Source organism: Oryza sativa, chromosome 1 (genome assembly GCF_034140825.1).
Source record: "Oryza sativa Japonica Group chromosome 1, ASM3414082v1".
Classification (NCBI taxonomy): domain Eukaryota; kingdom Viridiplantae; phylum Streptophyta; class Magnoliopsida; order Poales; family Poaceae; genus Oryza; species Oryza sativa.
The window spans coordinates 29534373-29553843 of NC_089035.1; the positions used below are offsets into that span (position 1 = coordinate 29534373).

Here is a 19471-nt window from a genome sequence, read left to right on the forward strand (position 1 = left end):
TGAGCTATTTTAGTTTTACAGTGTTGTTCTTATAGAAAAATAAATAAGTGTCGTGTGCATTTGCACGGGTTTGCTTACTAGTTGCCCTTATACTGGACTTCTTGTTATCTATTTTTTGTGGGAATGTGCTTGCTACCAATTCTTAATAGCACGGAAGGAGGGGTGCGAGATCACGAGAGAGGAGTCGCGAAAACACAGGAGGAGGGGAGAGATTTGAGGTGGCCCTATTTTTTAGGGTGTTAAGTTTAGGATATCTTTTGCAAAGAAGTAGTATATATTTTATAGTCCATAAATTCTGATTAAAGATTCCAAAAGAAATTTAGTGGATATTATTTTAGGCCGAATGACCATGCTCTAAACTTCTAAAGTTTTGGTGGAAAGATGTCAACTCGGTTAAAAATTGCTCATTCTAGTCAAAACAGTGAGAATCAGCCTTAAACCAATTCTTTGAACGGTTTTTGCCGGGGCCTTTTTTTTTAAAACGGAAGTTTTTACCGGGAGCTCAACGCTATGCAATCTATGAGCCCTTGATTGCAAGATGAATGGTAACAACAGGCAAATTTGTGCAGACTCGAAATTTATTACTCTGTTCCCGTTACAATGACAACCGAATTTTACAGTGTCGCTCCGGTGGCAATCAACCGGGCACAACGGCATATCACCGCGAACTCTCACACTCAGTTGTCTGTCGTACTCAATGAAACCACGCGCGCGTACAGTTCGCGTAACATAGCCATCGCCGTCCACGTCAACGAAATGGAGATCAATCTCCGCGTCCAATGCTTCCTCCCACCAAAGACCGAAATCTGCAGTAGTCACCACCATGGGCGCCGGTGTTTCCGAAACTTCAGATGGGTCGCTTTGCAAGTCGATCCAGCCATCCTCGGAGTCCCAGTCCGGCAACGCCGAGCAGGTGATCGCCAATGCGCTGATCCTCTTGGTTGCGCTCTGTGACATGCCTTCTTCTACTTCGTCGTCTTCATCAGATTCCCAGCATTCGGCGTTCAGCGTGCTCTTGGGGGACACCCAGCCGTGCTTCGGCGCCGTTTCGTCGATGTCGCTGGAGGCGGATGCGAGAAATGGGTGCTCCAGTAGCTGCGCGGCAGTGGGGCGGTCGCTTGGGTTCCTTGTGAAGCATCTGGATAGGAAATTCTTCGCCTCCGGGGAGAGCCATTCGGGAATCTCTGGCACAGCGTCCGTGTACCCGATCCGGTGGACGGCGGAGAAGACGTCGTCCATGTCGCTCCACGGGACGCGGCCTGTGGCCATCTCGATGATCGTGCAACCGAGAGCCCACACGTCGGCGGCCGGTCCCTGCTCCTCGCCTCGCGCCACCTCCGGCGCCATGAACGCCGGCGTGCCACCAATCGGCCGCTCGGAGTCAGTCCTCCTCGCGCACCCGAAGTCCGCGAGCTTGGCCCGCCCGTCGGCGCCGACCATGATGTTCCTGGCCTTGACGTCCCCGTGCACCAGCGAGTTCCCGTGGAGGTAGGCCAGCGCCCTCGCCACGTCCGCCGCGTACGCGCTGATGGCGCGCTCCGCGAGGCGGCCCCCGCTCCTCGCGGCCTCGTCGGCGAGCGACCCGCCAGGCGCGAACTCGAGGAACAGCTGGTACTCCCCGCCCGCCGCGGCGCGTGACCCGAGGCAGGGGACGATGTGCGGGGAGCAGAGCCCCGACATGACGCGCCCCTCGCGCCGCAGCTGCTCCGCCCCGCCCTCGCCGGCCGCCGACTTGACCGCCAGCAGCTCCCCCGACGCGTCGTCCGACGCGAGCCACACCACGGCGCCCGACGCGCCGCGGCCGAGCGTGCGGAGCCGCCTGAGCTGCTTCTGCATCACCGCAGCCGCATCCATCGATCTCACTTGCTGTGTTCGAGCTTTCGAAGGTCTTGGAGGTTATCAGGTATTTGTATTGGTGGCTGCTGCCTCTGCCTCCACCCGCGTCTCGTGCAACACGTGCGGGAAGAGAGCGAGCGAGCGCGTCGCGTGGTAATCGCGCGCGCAGTAGGAAGGCCGCTCGCTCGCGCCCGTCAACGCCTAGGCGACGGCTTGACGAGATCGCAGCCGCTGCTGCGCCTGCGCCCGGAGGATTGGTCAAATCCTGGCGCCACGGCGGGCGCGGTAGATGGGCAGGATCACCCTCCGTTTCGGACGCGCGGACTGACCGACCGACCGATCGATGCGTCACGGATCGTCCAATTGGCTTACTCCTATGCGCATATTCGTTCAGCGGTTCAGGTGAGCACGGAATCTGCTTCGAAGATTAACTGCACGCTAATCTTGTGTCCGTGGTGGATAAGCTTAGGCTATGCGTGCCGTAAGTGACTCCTCTTTTTCCCTTCACTTTTCCCTTTGGGATGGACTTCCTTTCCCCATTCGTCGACTTCGTTTCATCGGGAGAAATATATTCACTGCACCGGAAAGCCACGAGCCCACGAGCCATGTTGTGAATATAAAATCAACGTGAAAAAAAAGTCGAATCATACGGATGCAGTGAGGTAATCAGCTGATCAATGGACGTCTAATAGTATAGCCCACCACTAACTCCAATTTATCTATAACCAATCTAATAGCTCATTCATACAATAGTTACATACTACACTATTAATACCTGGTCCCACCTGTCATACACACACTACGTCTTGGAGTTCGTGCTACAGCAGGCTACAAATCTGTAGCCCGTTGCTTTTCTCTCTCCTCATTTATCTTCTTAAAATATGTTTACAGCTGGCTTATAGTCTGCTATTTTACCTGCTCTACGAGCAAGTTTAATAGTATAGCCCACTACTAGCCGAGAAGGCTATTGGGCGATCAGTCGCGCGCGCTCCTCTCCGCGCGACGCGTGACTGGACACGTGTCGCGTGTGGAGAGAGGGCGGCGGACGCACCGCGCGGGAGACTGACTTTTCCCTTTTTTTTTCTTTTTCCATGTTTTCCGTTTCTGTTCGGTTGGCTGTTTTTTTCCCTTGTTTTGGTTTCTGTTCAGATTGGTTTTCCTTTTTTTTTTCGGTTTCTCTTCTGTTTTTTTTTTTCGGTTTTTTAGATGTATGAATACAAAGTTTGTATTCGTAAGTATGCAAAGTTTGTATACACGTATGCAAAGTTTGTATAAGTGTATGCAAACTTTGTATACGTGATGCAATTTCTTGTTTTTTTATTTTTTTAATACGTATGTATATAAAGTTTATATATATCGTATACAAAGTTCGTATACATCGTATACAAAGTTTGTATATGTCCTATATAAACTTTGTATACATCATATATAAACTTTGTATATGTATATATATTTTTATGCAATAAAAAATATTCATATATATATATATACACGTATATACGTGTGTGTATATATAGTATATACATAAGTATAATATATACAGAGAAGAGAAGAGACTAGAGGGGGGCGACTAACCGTGCGCGCGCGGATGATCGCGTATCAGCGCCCTCCACTACTAGCTCTAAATCATCTATAGCCAATGTAATAGCCAATTCATACAATAGTTCCTTACTATACTATTAATACTGGTCCCACCTGTCATACACACATTACATTTTGTAGTTCGTTCTGCAGCTGGCTACAGAATTGTAGCCCGCTGCTCTTCTCTCTCTTCTTTTATCTCTTTAAAATATATTTATAACTGGCTTATAGCCTGCTATTGTATCTGCTCTAACAACAGCAGCCAGCAGCCGGAGGCAGGAGCCCGGCAGTTGACCAAGCGTTACTGCACTTGGCCCCCTGCTCTACTGCGGTCTCACTTGGCTGTTGGAATTTCCAAAGGGACCCGTTCCCTACGAGAGGTCTCTCAGGTCAACCACTACACAAAAAGCTATCCAAAATCAAGGCCGTTTCACCCGCCCTTCCTTCTTCTCGCTGACAAAAAAATGTACGAAAGTTCTAGTATGTCATTTTCGCCCCGTGCATATCTCCTTGCGTCTGCTGAAACAGGCAATAAAAATATGTTGACAATTCTATTGCTACCATCGTACCAACCATATCGCTGTCGCTCTCCAAGGTTCACACTTGCGCCTAAAAAAGATTCATTGGATACTTTGGATTGGTACTTCGTCAACTCATGCACCTCTCTCATTCCTCCAGCACGTAAACATTTGCCTGTCTGTTGAAGAGTCATATCGCGCTTCATTCTCTCATAAAAAAACGTTTTTGAGCTGCATGTCGACGATATGAGTCCGTTAAAATATCTGCAGCACTGGAATAAAAGACGCAAAACCATTCCAAGATTCAAAATCGGATAGGGTTCCCGTGATTAATCATTTCATAGGCAACCTGTTGAATTTAAAAACCAGACACGGTTTTCTTATGGCGAACTGCTCTTCCAGTTGCAGCTTTGACTGTGCACTTGGTACCTAGGCGGTTAAGCCACCTAATTAACACCCTCGATTTTTTTCTCCGGGCCGGTGAAATGTCAACCAGTCTGAAACATGTGGGTGTACTATACCATTCATATCTCTCTTGTGTTGAATATTTGTGGCCAATTGACCGTGCATCCCTCTCTTTTCCACCCCAAAAAAAAATCATTGTTGCTCATCCTCCCAAAAAGTTGGGTAATATCCCAGATCGATCTACAGCTTAGAACGCACAAGGAATTTGTGGACACATGCTAGTGTGGAAATCCTAAAAAGGAACGTGCGTTCCCATTTCAATTTTGTGCAGTTGTGCCATCCGGAAATGACTATAGGTGGACTGGACTATAAATCTGGAACATGCTTAACTGTGAGCGTGCTCTAAACATACAATACGAAATGGGACGGAAGGAACCGACGCTGTAATCCTCTTGACGATGCTCTGAAAAAATCGGCCTGGATATGGTGTATTGGTATCGGATTTGTTTTCCACAGCACATCAGCACGCTGTGCTTGACCTGGGAGAAGGGAAAAAAAAACGCATTTCCATCTTCTAAAAAAAGAAGAAAAAAGAGTGCATTTGCGTACTGCTTGCGGCGCCTTGGATTGCCTACCTGGGGTCACAGTTTTCCGTTGTTATGCCTGCCATGAACATTTTTAAGCCATCCACATGACATTATTGGCATAGACATCTAGAAATCTAGAATGGATATATGAGTGTTATCTTTTGGGAGAGAATGGATGTATGATTGCATATGTATGCCCCTTTGAATGATAGGAATGGAAAAACAAAGGAAAAAACATATGATTTTGATAGAAATACAAATGTAAAACAGAGAATTACAAAACATAGAAAAAAACATAGGAATAACTGTTTAATTGAACTAAAAAATGTAGGAATCAGATGAGAGAGATAGTATCGGAGGAAATTTTCCAAGAAGTTGAAACTCTTACTAAGTTTTCTTCAAAATCTCTATGGGATTATCAGTTCCATAGAAATTTTTGAAGGATAAAATATTATTTAATCTTTTATTTTAAAGGTTTTCATAGGAAAATTTTCGATAAGATTGAAATCCTCTAAAATTTCTATATTTTTCTTATAAATTAAAGTGGTGCTCAATCATTTGGTTGCTTTCCCTAATGACGTACTGATACTTCATCTAGGGGTGTACGACAGATGTAGTGGAAGATGGATGACGAAACCCAAAACCACGAACGCAGTGGTAACCAGCCGTTGGGCATTCTGTTTCCATTTACCACTACCAAAGTATCATCAAGTGCCAGTTTAATACTCCTAACATCGACGCCGGAGCGTCATACATGCATGAGATCATGTCATATTGTCATTCTTAAGCGTGTCGGTGTGTGCATGCACCGTGCCGTAATGTAACTCCAGAGTTGACATTCTACTCACACGGTCACACCGTGGACGCCCTCCGGAACAAGAGCTTGCAAACAACCGGTGGTCAATCAACGGGCGACACGCTGTTACTCTGCTAGTACCGGAGCCATCACGGTGATGCCGCCGCCATCACCAGAAAATTGGCGGGTCACAACTCACGACCACGAAGGCAGGCGAAAAGCGCCAGCATATCCGCATTTGTGCCGCCGAGGTAAGATCGCATCATGCCATGCGGATGTAAAGCAAGATGGATGATGGTGATACTCACTCAAAACCGCGGACATGTGCGATGACGCAGTGGTAAGTGGTAACCAGCGGCAGTTTCTGCGAATGCCTGAATTCTGTTACTGTCTGTTCGTTGCCACTTGCCAGTTCATTATCTTCCATCAGAATATTATATATACTGACATACTGTACATTGTAGAGTGATATGTGACAATGTGCGGGGCACGCGCCGATTTGGATAATGAGGAGCTTCGGAGATTTGTCGATTCTCCACGCTGTGGACACGCCCTAAGAAAAGATTCTGGAAACAAACAGAGAACAGCCAATGGGCAATTTACCATCAACAGAGTAGAACTCTGCATCTGGAGCCATCATCAGCCCATCAGACTTGCGTGCGCGGTGACGCCGGTGCCAGTCACGTCACGTAGACGACAAGGCGGCGGCAGGTGAGGTGAGCGCCACGAGGGCTGAGGGCAGTTGCTCCGCAGTCCATGCTGCATCCGGCGGCCGTCCCACGCCTCCAAATTCGCTTTCGTTTTTAGGCCGCGGCCGCGCCGACGAGCGAGCGAGCGAGTGGCAGCATGCGATGCTGCCTACTCATGGGACCCCCACGGCGGCGGCGGCGCGCGTGGCCGCCGTCCGTGCCGGGATTTCTCGAAGATTCGCCGGGACCGGTCGGTGGAACGTGGTGGAATCCCTCATCCCGCGGTCGCGGCCCTTCGTTTTCCGCTCGTCGCGAGTCGAGAAGCGCATGGGTGCGCAGGGTTAGGAGGGGGCCCGCTTGGTTTGTTTTCCCCTTCGGACGCTGCAGCCTATGGGCCGCGCTAAACGGCGCTAATTTGTCAGCCGCTTTCTGTGAGGAATAAGTTTACTTTGGGTCCCTCAAGCTGTCGACCAGTCTGATTTTCGTCTTTAGTCCAGAAAACCGGATGCGACACGTCCCCGAACTTACAAAACCATGCAAATGAGATCCCTAGGCAGTATTGACCCCGGTTTTCGCTGACATGACGCCTACATGGATCCTTTGACTAGGTCTTTGTCCCACATGGCATCGACGTGATGCTTAAGTAGCAATTCTATTCCGAAAAATAATGAAAACCATATGATCCGCGTGTCAGTTAAACAACAAAATAATAAAAAATGGTGGGCCCATGCGACCCCACATGTCATCCTTACTCCCATCTTCTCTCTATCCTCTCTCGCTCCCACCTGGGCGGAGCAAGGCGAAGCAGGCGATGGGTGGGCGTGGAGTGGGGTTGGTGGCATCCGGAGTAGGTCGGCCAAGGGAGACGGTGGATGTACTACACCCGAGCTCAAGGAGGAGCAGGGCGAGGCCGGCGTCCATCCCCATGCAGTTTGCCAGGTCAGAGCCAGAGATGGAGACGAAGATGAAGGGGGGAAGATTGAGAGGGAGGTGGCAGCGAGGGGGTTCCTGGCGACGAGGATGGTGTGGGAGGTGCGCGTGGTGGAGGCGGAGGCGGAGAAGGTGGCGAGGAAGGTGGAGGCCGAGGCGAAGGCGCTGAGGCGGAACGTGAGGAGGAGGATCATGTCGTCAGCGAGGTTCTCATGCGGCTGCTGCTCTGGCTCAACGCGGTCTACGGCGCAATGGAGTCCTCGCGCTGCAGGACACCATCGATGCCCTTGAGCACATGTTGGTGGCACCCGTGGTTGCCAACGACGCCGGCAAGCCGTCGACATGGAGTAGCGGCGACTGGAGCATGCCGGCATAGGCAAGGGGTTCAGCTTCATAACCTCCGCCGGTGACGTCGAACCCCCTGGTGGCATCGAACCACTTCACCATCCCCTTCACCCTCTTTGGCGGTCGGCGGGGGAGAGGAGAGGAACATGCGTAGCGATCAGCGGGAGAGAGAGAGGAGAGGAGCGTGCGTGGTGTGGTGGTCAGCAGCAGAGAGGACAGGAGCGTACGCGGTGCATCGATCGACGAGAGAGAGGAGAGGAATGTGGGCAGCAACGGGAGAGAGAGCGTCGCGTGACGTCCAGTGGGAGAGAGGAGAAGAGCGTGGGCAATGCAGCAGCGGGGGAGAGAGCGCCGTGAAGCTCACCGATCTCCCCGCCTCTCCCTCTTTGAGAAGTAGATAAGGTAGATGTGGGGTCAAGTACTTTAAATTTATTTTGTTTGACTGACATGTGGGTTCCTCATATTTTGTTTATTTCTTTAACTTTTCAATTTTGCTCTTTTTTTTTTCGATCAAACTGCCACGTAAGTGTTATGTCAATGCCACGTGGGACAAAGACCAAGTCAAATGAGCCACATAGGCGCCACGTCATCCAAAACCGGTGACAATACTGCCGAGGGATCTTATTTGCACCGGTTTTATAAGTTGGAGGATGGGTTGTATCTGGTTTTTGGGGGTTCAAGGACGAATGTCAGACTAGGCGACAACTTGAGGGAGCTAGAATGAACTTATTCCTTTCTGTGAAGGCGACGGATCCAACACGGCCTGGTAGTATCTGTATATGGGCCGCAGCGTGCAAAGATTGGGTAGCCTGGAATCCTATGGGCCTCCTCCCTCTGGGCTTCAATTAACAGGACATTTTAGTGTCGCGGTGCGATCGGATCGAGATCATCTCGGTGTCATCCACCAGAATTTCGGGTTCCCAACACCGATTGAATTGCAGTTTTGTTTCGGGACATAATAATCGTTAAATGGAGCATCCGCGAGGTGAGTGGAATACGCCTTCCCAATTTTCAGGGGTCAATCGAACACTCTGCAGAGCTGAAAAGATGGCTCAGCCGAAAAAGGAAAATTAAAGGTCCGGCAGTGTAGACACAAAGACTCACACCTGCTGCCGTTCGAGCTTTGAGAAAAAGAACTGAATTGGGGCCAAAAAAAGCATCTGCTGGGCTTTGCGAGATAGCTAAACAAAGTTAATTACCATGTGGACCTACTAACCAAATTTCATTAGCAAGCAGCTGTTCTGTCGCTTCCGTTTCAACAAGGAATTATTGGCAGAAGAAACGATCGATACGATGCCTTTCACCCTGGGTTATGCGTATCCTTATCTGAATATTTGTTTACGTTTCGGCATCTACCAGACGTGTCCTCGACGCAGCATCCAGCAATCCTAACACCTCGCAGACATTCGCCGCGGTTCGTTGGGCAAAGCAGCGGTCTCCGGCTGTTAAGGAATAAAGCGCTCGTTAGAACTGTGCTGAAGTGAACTGAACTGAAAGGATACACATGTCTCTGCATGAAAGAAAAGGCTGTACTTTTCCAGCTAGCCGTCATCTTAACCTCCAGACGAACAGAATCTCTGAAAACTCTAGATGGTCTGAAACCAAACCCCCGGACCCCAGCCGGGTACGTATGTTTTCTTCTTTCTTTCATGCCTTAAGCATCACGTTTGTCACAAAAACTTAACGTAATTCGGCTGTCCATATGCATCCCATGGAAGCAAGGAACAAAACCAGCTATGTCCCGTCAGTAAAATAGTTCATATTATTTCGCGTTCTCTATCGATCGCGTGTATATATATAAGGCCCGGATGCTAACGCCGAATCGGTGCGCCTCCTGAATCAAGTAGAAATAGTACTACTACGCAAGTAACGTAGATCAGCACGTAGATAGCTTGCGAAGACGTTCTGAAAGAGTGCAGAGAGTTTTTGCTAGCTCTCGGTGGTGATATCCATGGCTAACGCGGGGCTGAAGCCGGTGGCCGGCCTTCTCCTGGTTCTCAACTTCTGCATGTACGTCATCGTGGCGGCGGTCGGCGGCTGGGCCATCAACCACGCCATCCACACCGGCTACTTCATCGGTAAAACTAGCTCACATTTTGATTTACCGTGTCGATCTCGATGGTGTCTTGTTATCGGGCACAACGAACCAAAACTTGCTCTAAATTGAGATTGGTGCCTAATTATGTTTGTCAATAGAAAGTGCATATATTTTGAAGCTAGATTTGTGACTGTTTGAGCGTATGTACTGCATGTACGTGTAGGTTCCGGGATGGCGCTGCCGGCGAACTTCTCCCCGATCTACTTCCCGATGGGGAACGCGGCGACCGGGTTCTTCGTCATCTTCGCGGTGATCGCCGGAGTCGTCGGCGCCGCGGCGGCGCTCGCTGGGTTCCACCACGTCCGCGCGTGGAGCCACGAGAGCTTGCCGGCGGCGGCCTCCTCCGGGTTCATCGCATGGACGCTCACCCTGCTCGCCATGGGGTAAATTAACGCAACTAAATCTGACCCTGTCCCATGCATGCATACGGGTATACTAAATCAATTTCCTTGATTCATTTGTTACGTTTTCAGATTGGCCGTCAAGGAGATTGACCTGCACGGCAGGAACGCCAGATTGGTAAGATCGAACAACATCAAACACAGTTTTTTTTTTTAGTTCGTCGTGACAACCGAAGACACGCTATTAACTGTGTGCATGCTGCTCTGGTCTTGATTTTTGCAGAAAACCATGGAGTCCTTCACCATCATACTCTCGGCAACACAGCTGTTTTATCTGCTCGCCATTCACGGCGGGAGGTAGAAGAAGGTCAGGTTTTTCTGATTAAAGTTGTGAAGGTGAAGACACCTTTGTGAGCATTATTGGGCATAGATCATGGACTTTACGAGCCTAATTTGATTTCACCGGTTTGTGAGATTAAGTTCGACATGGATCAACCAGATCGAGGCGCTGTTTGTGCTTGTCTACGAATACGTGTGTGTGTGTGTGTGTGTGTTTTATGCAGTGTGTGACTAGCACTTCTTAGTAATTCGTGTGCCGAATACTCGAACTCCTGTGTGATTTGTTGATTATTTGGATGCGTTGATTTATACTGTATTGATTTCGCCGTGTCTGGTTAATCGATTTGATTATGTGGACGTGATGGTTTACCTGTTTGAAATTCAGTCCGAATGGCTATCTCCGCACGACAATCGTTTATCCCGTGAATAATAGGGGACTGCTATATGACGGGATACCGTTTGGACGGTATACCCCTGTAATTCATCCCGTGGAAAGACGTGCGTGCTGCTTCGTACGATGGTGAGCACACCACGTTCATGTACTCCTCCCAAGGTATATTTTACTTGCCTAGTGATCTGTATTATTTTTGTATTATTTTTTTGGATTATTATTGTATTATTTTTTTATTGGGCCATGCTCTGTTACGTATTTATGGGCACTATTGGTTGGGTTTTTTATATATGCATGTACCAATGATGATACTTATAGGTACCGAGAATGGTATCTGTGAGATATCAATATATTGATGATAGGTATCCAAATGATACCTGTCATGTATCGTGATGATACCTAGGAGGTATCAATGAGTGATAACACTTATAGGTGCCGAGTATGATACTTGTGAGGTATCTGTATGTTGACGATAGGAACCAAATGATACCTTCCATATATCGTGATGATACCTATGAGGTATCAGAGAGTGATGATACTTATAGGTACCAAGAACATTACACATGAGGTATCATAGATATCCAAATGATACCTACCATGTATCATGATGATACCTACGAGGTATCAATGAGTGATGATACTTATAGGTGTCGAGGATGATACATGTGAGGTATCTGTATATTGACGATAGGAACCCAAATGATACATGGTATGTATCGTGATGATACCTAAGATGTATCAGTGAGTAATGATACTTGTAAATACCAGGGATGATACCTTTCAGATAGCAATGTATCGAAGATTTGTTTTTATGTACCCAAATGGTACCTGACAGGTATCGTGATGATACCTATGAGGTATCAATGATTGATGATGATTGTAGGTATCAGTGATTAAAAATACTTGGAAGTAAAATTTCAAAGTTACACTAAACGAAACAATTGAGATATTAAGCAAATTTAACTAAAAAGGATTAAAAGAAAAAATGACGAAAAAATGCATAGGTGGGGCCAACATTGAGTAGGCAGTGCCATCTGACAGTCGTGGACCTCGTGGTAAAGCGAATAAAAGTCATGCATGCGCGTGTGCGTCGTACTTGTTGAGAGGGATGGTGCGAGGAGGATGATCCCGTTCCGATCGCTACCAACGGAATACCGGTACCTAGCATTTCCGATAATGTATTCCTAAACTTTTAAAATTAAACACAAATGAGATCCTAAAACAGTTTGGATGATGGTTTTAACTAACGTGACATCCACATGGTTGGTTTAACTTGATCCTCGTCTCGCGTTATGTATCGTGGTCATGGCCATTAGCCGATGGCAATGTTGTCTTCTTGCCTTGCTTTCTTCTGCTTGGTTAGTTGGTCTTAAACAATTTAGCATCATTGCTTTGTGAGATCAAAGCTTAAGTCAAACCAATCATGTAGACGTTACATCAGTAGAAATCATTATCCAAAATGTCTTGGGACCTTGTATAAACTGATTTTAAAAGTTAAGAGATCAGTTATATCTGGCATTACGGTTTAAGGTTTAAGGATGTGATTTAAACTCAACTCAACCTAAAATAAATGTATTCCTTTATCCAGCCCAAGACTTAAAAGTAGTATCCACATATATATATGGGCCCTATTAGGGGTAAGTCTAAATGGGCTTGGCTCAACTACATAAGCGAGTTCAACCAAAAGAATTTTTAGGACGACCTTATGCCCTGTGAACAAACAAGTATACTACTCTCTATCTATTTTTAAATTATAAACAGCTACAAATCCTGTAATTTGGATTAATATTCGTTCTTCTCTGGATTGAACTGCTTCCATCATGTTTATTATTCATGTTACTAAGATATCAAAAACATGTGATGGATCTAAATCATACACATTATTTTAGATAAAGATCTAATCTAATTGTACGGTTAGTACTTACCAAATTCATATAGATGCGGTCAAGTTACATGTTCGTTTTATTATAATGTTTGACTCCATATAATAAAAATGTATTTCAGGTTCTACGAATTCTTTTTTACCTTATCACTGTTATTGATAGTTCAAGCTTTCAATGTCTATATATAACATGCAATTTAACTACACCCTCCGTTTTCCTCATTTTTAAATATATGGTGAGGTTGATTTTTTTATACGTCCATGCTAAAATATTATTTGCTTAAATTATATTTATTGACAAAAGAAATCATAAATAAAAAAATATTTATTTATATAGTTTTTCTAATAAGACAAATAACCGAACGTTGTGTTCAAAAGTTAAGCAACACATATATTCTTAAGCATCACAAAAATAGAGGTAGTATTATTTCTACAACTTCATATATGTCCATAATAATTTTATAATAGTATTAGACATTTTTTTTAAAAAATATTGTAATAACATGTGTGTACACGATATGATATCAAATAATGGTTCAGGCCCCTCGCATGATAATAGCACTAATCCAGTTTATATTTGATTGATATGAAAAACCTCAGATTAAATAGAGAACAATCAATCCCGAGATTACCGGCGAGACCCTTGTCAAGATGGTTTCGACGAGATCTCCTGGCGAGTAGGCTTCACGTCCTCCAAATTGTAGGCTATGTTGGCGGTGTTGACGCTATGATTTGATACCTTGGACCCCTCAGGGGGTGTGTATTTATACTGTTTATTACCTTAATCTCCAAGAAGAAATCGGAAACACCAAATCCAGCACGATATAGTACAATCCCGATTCTCTCCGAGTAGTACTCTATTATTCGCTTCCCCGTGAGAATTATTTCCATAATCTCTGTCGATTTTCTTATCATATATAGAGACGTGTCATACATATGAAGGTATGCCTTATTCATAATCATGACAACATCTTTTATATAGCCAATCCGCATGTATATATTCTTAAACGAGATACATTCAGAGAATACTAAAGTGTTAGTCAAACAATAAAAAGAAAAACGAATATGCTACTAGCACCCTTTCAGTCGGCAATACTCCATTTGTAGAGAGAAGACCAATGCACATTAATTAATTATTTAATTTGTGAAACTGGTAGTATCGTGCCACGTTCTGAGCAATTAAGGATCCCATAACGCCAGACATTAAGTCGGCCAACCCTTCTCATGCAATGAAGGTTTTGAAGCATGGAGTAGTTATCATACTTGTCATATCATATAGATGTTATATATAAAAATTATATATCTAACAGATGATGTTTTTAAATTAAATTCTCATCTATTCATGAATCATCTTTTTTCTCTCTCTTTTTTATCCACATATCCCCTTGTTTCATTCTCGATTATTGTGTAGAGATGGTTTATGGCATGAGAAATGATTTATCCATCTTTTTACTTCTTTTCTCGTTAGCTTTCTTGTCGTATCAGGTTTTTACTCGTGTGACAATGTATTTAATGCTATGAACACTATATACGAGTTGGAAATGACCTAAACCTATCTCACATCTCAACTCTCAGCCTTTACCAACTTTTTCTTAGAAAAAGTGTTCCTAGTACGTAATTTTAAACACAACCCAACCAATAAACAGACACTTAAGTCCGTGTGGAGACATTGGGGATGTTTACTTTGAGGCCTAAATCAACCTTATTAAATTTTAAATTTGCTACAGGACATCTAAAATTTGTGTAATTTGCCGATAGACATCGTGAAAACGTGTTATGGCTGAAAGACAGTAAAAAAAAAGGTAATTTGCTGGAGGACACTTCCGGCTCAATCGGAGAGAAATTTTTTTCAAAAAGACAAGAATGACCCTAGGGTCAAAAGCTTTTTGAGCCGAGACTAAAGTGAAAATAAAATAATGGTGTATGCTAGTGATGTACTTTGGGCTATGGCAAATTTAGAGTTACATAATTTCCAAATTTTTACTCTAACACCATGTTTGAAGCATGTGGCTAGAGGGGCATTCTCGTCTTTTTTAGGAATCCATCTCTTCAATTGAGCCGAAAGTGTCCTCTAGCAAATTACCAGTTTTTTAGAATGTCTTTCAGCCATGACACGTTTTTTCGATGTATATCAGCAAATTACACAAATTTTGGGTGTCCTATAGCAAAATTTACCATTTTAGAAATTCTAAATTTTGACATTATTAATATTTTTTGACACGACATTATTAATATTTGATTGAATTGAGATGTGTAGATTGTATTTGGTTTGTTACCTTTACTAAGTTTTTCTTTTTTTAAAATAGATTCTATAGTTGCCAAATTTTGATAGTGTAGATGGTCAAAAATTTGGTAGGTTCATTTTGGCAACAGAGTGAAAAACCCTATTTTTTGCTACTAGTAATACTGGAGAAGTAATTTAGGCCCGATTTATAGGAAAGCCCATAGGTAATTTAGGGCGTGTTGAGAGAAAAGGAAATAAAAATATTGAGAAGATATATAAAACAAGATGAGACATTAATATATTATTAATTAATTTTTAATTATTAAACTTTAAAATGGATTAATATGATTTTTAAAGTAACTTTTCTAAGATTTTTTTGAAAAAAAAACACCGCATAGCAATTTGAGAAGGGGACACGTAAAAAATGACACAAATCTTCTCCTTTTCATAAAAGGCGAACGTTGCCTTAGAGAACAATTCGATAGTATTACAAAAATTTCTATGAAAGCACTTGAAATAACTTGATGGGTATCTTGATCTTTCAACATGAAAACTGGAGGAGAGTCATGCAACGCTGTTACCATCTCACTTTTGGAGAAATCATCTTTTGTGGGTTGGACCAATAATAGTCCCGGTCCAACAAAAAAACAGGGACTAAAAACCATTTGTAGTCCCGGTTTAAAAGTGCAACGAGATTATATGATCTTTAGTCCTGGTTATATTTATGTCAGACGTTGTCAGGACGCCTGGGATCTTTAGTCCTGGTTGATATCACCAATCGGGACTAAATATCTCTCTCACATCCTACCTCGGGATGCTTTCCCACGTCCTTATCTCTCTCGAGACCGAGAGACCCACGTCTTTATCTCTCGATCTCTATATGTTCGCTAGTTCTCCCTCGATCCTCTTTCTCTTCACTCACTCACTCTCTCTCTCTCTCTAGCAAAGGCTGGCCAAGAGAAGTGGTAGCTGGGCGGGGTCGGTGGTGGCTGGGCGGGAGAAGCGGCGGCGGCTGAGCGGGAGAAGAAGCATCGGCCGGGCAGGGGAGGTGGCGGCCTCGCCCTCCCCTTCGCCAGATCCGGCAGGAGGGAGGCGGCGGCGGCCGGGCGGGGGCGGCGGCAGTGAAGTGACAGCGACTCGACCAGAGGAGAATTTGTTTTTTTTAGGATTTGTGGTGAATTTGTTTTTGAGAATTTGTGATGCTTTTTTTGAATTTGCGATGATTTTTTAAAAATTTATGATGTATTTGATCTATGATTTGGGGATGTAGTGAAATCAATATGCAAGCAGTTAAAAACAATGAAAAAAAGAAAAAAAAACTTTAGTTCAGGTTGCTAACACCAACCGAGACTAAAAATTTGTGGTCCCGATTATATAACTGGGACTACAGGGGTTACGAACCGTGATTGAAGATACTTTCTCCAGTAGTGCTAGTGCCTATTGCCATACGTGATCAACGTGATTAATTCACGATTATTCCTCAAACTAAACATGCAATGATCAGAAGCACCAATAGTTTCCATCTTTTGTGGATCTCCCTCGATCTTCCATAGCGCAAAATTAAAAAGAGAGTCCGGCCGTGAAACGGGACACTGTTTTTATGATGTTCATTCCAATGTTCCAACCTTGATAAATAAGACGCTGGAGGGAGAACGTGTGGCACTTCTAGAGCAGTGCAGGTGACGATCAGAAGGACACCGCTACCCCGCTGACTGCCGACAATCTATCTAGACTCAAGCTAGCGATGCCAATTGTTCTTCTACACAGACAATATGAGAGGTGGTTCAAGGTGCGTCTGCAACCTCTACTTCCACTTTGATTTAGGAGGCTACATCAACATCCATGGCTTCGAGGAAACGGTTAGTCGTCCATAATTTCATATTAGCATATTCATGGTTTTAAGTTAAACAGTTAAAAGAGTAGATTAGATAATCTACACTACTTCCTCCGTTTCACAATATAAGTTATTCTACTATTTTCCACATTAAGTTATTCTAGTATTTTCCACATTCATATTGATGTTAATGAATCTAGATGCGGAGGAAGTACTAATTTTTTTTTTTGAAATTACTATAGAATAAACATTCATATAGAGATTTTTGAAGGAAAGTTAGTAATAGCTTCAACCTCTTGGAAAGTTTTTTTTTCTATCTCTCTCATCTGATTTGTGTGTTTTTCCTGTTGGTGTATTCAAATAACAACTTCTACATTTTCCTTCTATTTTAATTTGCACCCATGTATTTTTCACTTACATTGAAATCAAAATTATGTTTTATTATATTTTTATATTTGTTTAATCCTACGTTTCGAACAAACCTTAGTTCTTGCCGAGCTAAAAGCAAATCAACTATAGACGAGTAAATGCATCTTGTGCACCATCATCAAAATGTTTCTTAATGATGAAAATGCAACAGTGGATACATCATCGCTTAAAAGCAGCGACAAATGAAAAGGAACAGCATCATCACAAATTCCATGAGAACAAGTTTCTCTTCTCATTTCTCTGCTGCCTGGTACTTCTCGAAGTGTGTGTCAATCTATGAAGGCTATAGTATGACTACTTGTCTTGATCATGGCCGTGATGCTTATGCTAGGCTGCTTTATTAGTTCTTGCTTTAGAGCAGGTAAAATAGCATGCTATTAGCCAGCTGTAAACATATTTTAATGAGATAAAAGATGAGAGAGAAAAGCAGCGGGCTACAGATCTCCAAGATATAATGTGTGTATGATAAGTGGGACCATATATTAATAGTATAGTAAGCAACTATTGTATGAATTAGCTATTAGATTAGCTATAGATGAATTGGAGCTAGTAGTGAGCTATACTATTAAACTTAAACCTGCTCTTATGATAAAGTGACCTTGACAGAAAATATAGCTAATTATTTGTCGCGAACAAATGGCCTAATTAACAATGGTAATGGAATGTTTGATTTTGCTACCTTCCGTTGCTAGGAATTCCTTTATGTCATTTTCGTTATTATTGTTTACTGTAGGTCCGATCTGATCCATTCTCTGTGATGATACGTGCAACATGGAACGTAGACGGATGAGCAGAAGCTGCACGCTACTACACCATTTCCCTATCCTTTTCAAACTTCAAGGACATCTTGAATCTTCTTATTCTTCTTCCCTCCCTCCCTCCCCTCTCTCTCTCTCTCTCTCTCTCTCTCTCTCTCTCTCTCTCTCTCTCTCTTCTCTTCTTTTTGCACAACCCATTGTTAATTTGAAATTGAATACTGTAATACTCAATTTGTTTTGGAAATTAATTTGTACTACCGTACCGAACGCATACTGACGTGCATTGCATATACCATATGGTACTAGGAACAAGTTTAGTACTACCTGAATACTAGAGCATATATACTAAAATACTCGTGTAGATCACCAGATCTTGAATCGGTGCTGAACAGAATCGATATTTTTAAAAGAGAACTATCAACGGAATCTTGTACTCAGATATTTTTAAAAGATAACATACTGTAAAATAATGCCAGATTCAAATACTCAGATCTTTTTGATCGGCAAGTTGGTTTTTGTCCAGTTTCGCTGAGACTATCAAGTTGAACATGCTCAAACAGTTGATGACAAAAGCATCGAGTCATCATGCTATGACTACTTCTTGGCGCTTCAAGGGTTCAAAAGTGGTTTTCAGAACACATTCGACAGACAAAGCAAATTCACTTCAAATTTGAACGAAGCAAAGGAGAAACAATGGTGGTGGCATCAATACTTAACGGTGCTCCTCTGATCTCTTCGTTTGATTGGACACCCAGTCCTGCCAAGATGACACCTTCATGCTACTACGGGCTGACAGCTGAGTCTCTGGATCCAGTTTACCCCATGGATGACACACATCACTGAGAAGTGAGAAGTCTCATATGCCTGGGCCACGTTGAAACAGACGTTCGTATTATCTGAGCCATCCATCTGTCGGCATGTGTGCAAATTGGTGTTTTCCGTAGCGCTCTGAATTGTGTGGCTCTCTTTGAAACAGCCAGCATCTAAACACAATAATACGAGTAGCACAAGGCACCGGATCTTCTGCACGGAAGAACTGTTTTGCCTCGTCCCAAGTTGAAATGTCATCGTCCCTGTCATTCGAGTATTAATCGACTGTCAATGTAGGCGTTAGCTTACGTTGCAGTTGGTTGCAGCGACCATTATGTTGAAATAAACGTGTTTATGATAAAGTAATAAGGGTTCAGAACACATTTAAGCAATTTTCTTTCACTTTTTTGGCCCTGAACAATTCAATAGCCAATAGTAGAGCTCTGCTGTGGTTGTGCAGCCGCAGCCAGCGCTGAGCTGAGCAGCACCTAAATTTATATAAACAGCAGATAAATCCACACCTACTCCATTCAAACAAAGTACTAAAGTACAGGTAGTATAGTACAATGTTGTGAGTACAAGAGGCGAAGTCCGGTGAGGTGCCACCGTGCCACATGCAGGCGTGGTAACCTGGTGTCCACTCTGCATCCCCGCAAAATGGAAAATTCAAACACAACT

At 43.9% G+C, this 19471-nt stretch overlaps 2 protein-coding genes and 1 long non-coding RNA gene across 3 annotated transcripts; 2 read left to right on the plus strand and 1 right to left on the minus strand.

Moving 5' to 3' along the window:
- Positions 1 to 282: 282 nt before the first annotated feature.
- On the minus strand, positions 283 to 1882 carry LOC4326920 (mitogen-activated protein kinase kinase kinase 17). Its single transcript, XM_015783536.3, has one exon. The coding sequence runs from the start codon at positions 1852 to 1854 to the stop codon at positions 394 to 396; it is 1461 nt and encodes a 486-aa protein (XP_015639022.1). The 5' UTR covers positions 1855 to 1882; the 3' UTR covers positions 283 to 393.
- A 7537-nt stretch (positions 1883 to 9419) lies between these two features.
- LOC4326921 (membrane protein PM19L-like) lies at positions 9420 to 10822 on the plus strand. Its single transcript, XM_015777573.3, has 4 exons — positions 9420 to 9765; positions 9949 to 10168; positions 10259 to 10304; positions 10410 to 10822. The coding sequence occupies exons 1-4, from the start codon at positions 9639 to 9641 to the stop codon at positions 10485 to 10487; spliced, it is 471 nt and encodes a 156-aa protein (XP_015633059.1). The 5' UTR covers positions 9420 to 9638; the 3' UTR covers positions 10488 to 10822.
- A 5812-nt stretch (positions 10823 to 16634) lies between these two features.
- Positions 16635 to 18240, plus strand: LOC112937665 (uncharacterized). The gene is made up of 2 exons (XR_003240329.2): positions 16635 to 16821; positions 17959 to 18240. It is a non-coding gene; the product is annotated as an uncharacterized lncRNA (long non-coding RNA).
- The last annotated feature ends 1231 nt before the right edge of the window (positions 18241 to 19471 follow it).